Source organism: Rutidosis leptorrhynchoides, chromosome 11 (assembly GCF_046630445.1).
Source record: "Rutidosis leptorrhynchoides isolate AG116_Rl617_1_P2 chromosome 11, CSIRO_AGI_Rlap_v1, whole genome shotgun sequence".
NCBI lineage: Eukaryota > Viridiplantae > Streptophyta > Magnoliopsida > Asterales > Asteraceae > Rutidosis > Rutidosis leptorrhynchoides.
In genome coordinates this window covers 12,537,861-12,543,189 of record NC_092343.1, presented here as the reverse complement: position 1 = coordinate 12,543,189, position 5,329 = coordinate 12,537,861, and the positions used below count along the sequence as shown (strand labels likewise).

General features: G+C 32.1%; 1 protein-coding gene and 1 non-coding gene across 2 annotated transcripts; one reads left to right on the top strand and one right to left on the bottom strand.

Moving 5' to 3' along the window:
* Positions 1–201: 201 nt before the first annotated feature.
* Positions 202–273, top strand: TRNAD-GUC (transfer RNA aspartic acid (anticodon GUC)). Its single transcript has one exon. It is a non-coding gene; the product is annotated as a tRNA-Asp (tRNA).
* Positions 274–815: 542 nt separating this feature from the next.
* Positions 816–4,451, bottom strand: LOC139876644 (1-acyl-sn-glycerol-3-phosphate acyltransferase 2-like). Its single transcript, XM_071863998.1, has 11 exons — positions 4,282–4,451; positions 3,975–4,097; positions 3,567–3,606; positions 3,388–3,461; positions 3,221–3,280; positions 3,019–3,096; positions 2,785–2,943; positions 2,136–2,261; positions 1,938–2,030; positions 1,724–1,810; positions 816–1,129 (listed from the first exon to the last, which is right to left on the bottom strand). The coding sequence occupies exons 1-11, from the start codon at positions 4,360–4,362 to the stop codon at positions 902–904; spliced, it is 1,149 nt and encodes a 382-aa protein (XP_071720099.1). The 5' UTR covers positions 4,363–4,451; the 3' UTR covers positions 816–901.
* Positions 4,452–5,329: the final 878 nt, after the last annotated feature.

The window sequence follows — 5,329 nt, the reverse complement described above, 5'->3', positions numbered from 1 at the left end:
GTGAAAGTGGACAATATTATTCAATCTTTATAGTTTCTAACTTGTCAACGGTGTTCATAACAATAATATAGATACGTAAAAAACATAACTAGTGAAAAAAACAAACTAACAAGTGGAGTAACAAACCCAATAATTAATTGACATATAAAACTTGTAGTAGTTTCTTACTTTATATATAACACGTTGCTTCAAATTCATCAAGTCGTTGTAGTATAGTGGTAAGTATTCCCGCCTGTCACGCGGGTGACCCGGGTTCGATCCCCGGCAGCGGCGTTTATCATTTTTTTTTAGATAATTTGAAACAATCTTTAGAGGAATTATATCTCATATTTTAACTTTCAGGTCAGATTTGTTTAGCAACTGTGGATTTTTTTAGTGCCTTCCTTAATATTATAGACAAACTACAAGCTGTACATATATGTATTTCTCACCCAACTAAAGTAAAGAACTCTTCAACCAAAACATGTTGTAAATTCAGATCTCATTTAAGATACAAATGTATGTATGTATGTATAACGTATGCTTGTATATAATAATCGGTTTACGATCTTTGAATGTTTGGATCATTATGTCTTACCGCTGTTCAAATACATCAATATACATAAATGGTTTAACCACAAAACCAGAATCAACCAATTTTCTACATAAATGATATAAAATGACCACTTCATGTATACATCAAATAGAAAGTGAAATTGTGAAAAATATAACATATTTTCTGAGCCACAAAACAAATGCACAATTATAAATAATTCAGCTGATGCTAATAATTAACAAAATATTTTCGTAATCCATTGGGTATAATGTTCTTTTACTACACACATCTGTTCATAAATCAGGAGGAAAGGCTATATTAAAAGATAGTCAATCCATTTTAATACAAATCAAGAACACCTTGTATTCAGTGTTTTTTCTCGTGTGCCGCACCATTGGCATCTGCTGTGGGGACCACTCTTGCGGGTGTCGAACGTTCTGCTTGAGAAAATTGAATCAAAATCTGCATTAAAATGGTAACGATTGCTAACCCAAATGCGGTAAACGTTAGACCCTTCCATGAAGATAGTAGATTTGACCATTGCAAGAACTTAAAGATCCCGAATACAAGAAGACATGACCAAGAAACAACCACCTGTTGCATACACAAACATATGTGTGAATAATGTTAATACAATGGGTAGTGATATATCCACTTATTATTTTGATATATTCAGTCACTATTATGCATAAGGTACTTGTACTATACATACATTGAAGCGTGCTAAAAGTGGAAATATCAACACCCTAATACAATAGGGTGATGATATGCACACAACTTATTTTTATATGTACACAACCAATATGCATTAAAGTGTTGTACCATACAAAACTCTAATGCAAGTTTGGTTGTGTACATATAAAAATAAGTTGTGTACATATCAATCCCCCAATACAATATCCTCAACCCAATATATAAACAAACTTTTTTTTTTCTTATTAAAGGTGACATTTTTGACCCACTTTTGATTTCGGTTATGTTTGCTTTCTAACGGGTCAACGGGTTATATAAAGTAAAAATTAGAATGTGGGTCAAAAAAAGTTATTTACAGTGTGTGTTTAATGCAATAAACCTTGTACATCACTTTATTAACAAGATTAGATTTTTATCAACTTATAATAACTTCCGGGTCGGCCCATTTTAACTCGTTTCCGTGCCCACGAGCTCTAGTTATAACAGGATTCTTACCACAAGAGACTTTAATGGTCGACCAATGTCAACGAGTTCAGAATCAGCAAAGGCGTCATCTACTTTATGTTTGTCTAATAAAGCATCCTGTATATCACATCATCCACATATGAAATTAATCAAGCCTCAAAAGAGCAATAAAACTAAAGAAAAAAATAATAAAAAGTTAATAACAATTAGTGTAGACCTATAAAGCTACTCATAAAGTATGTACCTTGGCAACAAAAATATCTTTACACCATTGTGCAGCGGCTTCATCTGATTCTGGTAAATCCTTCATTAAATGGCGTTTAACTCTGACATCAATCTACACAAATTTTGGTATAAAAAGGTGTTAAAATTGGTTAAAAAAAGGTGTTAAATTGACCCAATCCATTTTAACAATTACACTTTATATATCAAGAAAGCTTACCACAGAAGATTGCCCTTTAAAGAGCCTCAACATTGTTGGTGGAGTTGAATTTCTGGGAATAGCAACTGTCATATCGATAATTGCAGGAGCAAAAGATCTCATTTCACTCACTGAAGTCACAAATCCCTGAAATTACATTAATTTAATTTTAATTAATTAATAATAGGTAACTATCTATATAGAAAACACCAATAAAAATCAGGTACTTCTAGGTTGAATTTGAAACAAAAGACCGTAAATGGTGCTTGATAAAGCCGAATAAGTTAATCTAGAGTAATTAGTTCCAAATTAGTTCCAAATAATTTAAAGAATCCATGTAGAATTGATGTTTAATATGTGTTCTTATTCACAGAACACATGGTTTAGTTATTCAGAAATAAATTTTTAAATACACATATCCAATCACAACTTCATAGCAATTTGCCAATTTGAACCACAAAAAATTGAAAAAGTCGCAACATGAAGCCAAAAGATTTAAAATTTCGGTATAGGAGGTGTTATAAAGATTATAAGTTCTTACAGTGATGCATAGAATAGCATTTATACATATAATTGTACACAGCCTTAATAATAAAACATGCAAAAAGCTCATCAGCTATTTTTCTTGCATTTATACATAAGAATAGAATTTATACTAGGTTGAATATACCTTTGTTCGTGGAATTAGAACATTTCTAGGAACAGGTAAACCCATTGAAGATGCATATTCTTGAGCTGCTAAAAGCTTTGCTTTAGTAAATCGAGTCCCCTCAACAAAAAGGGCTAACCAAAAGGGCTGTGGGTAGTCTTTTAGGCGTTGAAGACCTGACTGCAACATGCACAGTCTTAATGTTAAAAAAATATATATATAAGTTAAATAAAAACGGTTTAACTTTGATGATACCTTTAAGGTACTTTCATCTTTAGCCCAACTTCTTTCAAGAAATAGATACTCAGAGAACCACATGGACCAACCAATGACCTAAAAGTATTCAGCAGATTTATATTTGTAACTCATAATAACTTCATTTTAACAAAAAATATTATAAGCTAATTGTTAATAACATGTTATTAACAATAACTATGTCAATTATTCAAATACTTACAGGAAGAAATTTTGAAGATTTCTTCATGACAGCAAGACAACTACCAAGACACCCCGATCTCTGTTACAGGACAATTGCTAACTATTAGCAAACGGTAAGATCTTGCTGAGGTGGCAATAAGAAACAGATGACATCATGCACTAATGAAAGATTTATAGAAAAAGAACCTGAGCAAACACCCATCCAATCAGCCAATCAATGTCACTTTTATGGTTAGCAATGACAAGAGCATGTTCTTTACCTGAAAAAAATAAGCTAGGGTTTAAACCAAAATATACTGTGCAAACAATGATATGTTCAGTATCGAGAACAAACTAAGACGTTACAAAACAAGCATCCAACTAACCCATCATTTTTAGAGTCTCGGGATCGGTGTACAGATTAACCTGCAGTAAGACAGCCTCAGAAATATCAACAACAATTTCAAGTAAAAATAAGGGAAAGTGAACCCAAACTTGACAACAGATACACTACAAATCAATAAAACAGAACTTAAAGAAGGAATCGGATAATAATAAAGATTTACGAAATGCATAGAATTATAGAAATCAAACTACATACGCATATACTCGTCCCTTAAAAATAAATAATGCATATATCAATGAATCTAGTAGCCATAAATTTCTGAATAGCAACATTATGAGCCCCTATAAAACTATAACAGAGATGTGTAAACCTAAAACAATTGACTTAAATCAAACACTAAAAAATTAAACATTAATAAAAATAATGCAATCATACTAATAATAATTACCTTAATTCCAGCCCACCAATCAACGATCCAGACAAGTTCAAGCCATAACAGTTCAGCAACCATTCTATTAATCCTTCTAAATACACTCTTTGAAAACGGCCGTACAGTTACATATATAATCGCCTATAATCACACAACAATAGCAAAACACGCATAGTGAGATTTAAATTTCACAGACGGTCAATGAATTATAAGCTGATATAACTGAAATTAAGTAAACATATAACAAAAAATTACAAAATCAGAGCAATTAAGTGGTGAAAATTCAGATTTTATTACTTCAAATTAGGGCAGATATAATATGAACCTGAATGAGATTAACGATGAGACCGGAAAAGAAGAATAGAACACCAATTGGAACGATTACAAGTGCTGCTGCGATAGCCATAATTAGTAGAAAACGAACACTGGAAGTGTGTGTTTTTGAGTGTGTGTGATGAGAGAGATGAAATCTAGAGTCAGTAAAAGAGGTGAGAAACTAGATATTGGGAAGTGAATCGAGTAATCAGGTATCAGGTTTTTATAAGTTGTGATTTATACTCCAGTTTTTTGTTTTATACTCACTCCTTCCCATTATACAAGTTCACTTACTTTTTCACGCAGTTTTAGAAAATCTAACTAAATTCATTCCTCACCAATCAGAATATTACCTCTCCCTAATAAGTTAATAACCTCTCCTGGTTGAAATACAAAGTGGACACTTATAATGGAACATCTCAAAATGAAAATGTGAACACTTGTGATGAGACAGAGGAAATATTTACTCGGAGTAGTGTTTAGTGTATTACTATGAGAAAATTACCAAGTCCATTTCAACACTTTTTCCATTTCTAGCCGAGCCTACCACAAGTGGCAGTGTCAAAACTTAAATTCGGATAACTATGAGGTAGGTTTAAAAATTTAATAAATTTTTCAATGTCAGCAAAAGTAAACACCATAAAAACCTTATTATTTAGTGTAATTTTTTTTTTCCATCCGGGTGGGGCGGTGATATTACTCAAAATAGACATATCATTAGTCACAATATCAAGTCCTATCGTCGGTTATTTCATACGAATATGTAATATTTCCATTATTATTCCGTTGTATTGTAATTAAGCATAGAATCATTAAATACTTGAAGAAATGTTGAAGATAATGAATAAAACAACTCAAAGATCAAAACCAGAATAAGAAATGAAGAAACAGAAAAATGAAAGCTGCAGTGCGCGCCGCGCACTATCCGCGCACACCACCGCTGTCATAACCCGTCCTTAACCCTAAGAACGAGTTAGATAACGTATGATTTCATTGCGAGGTATTGACCTCTATATGAGACATTTTTAAAAGAAAACTGCATATATTTTACATTACAA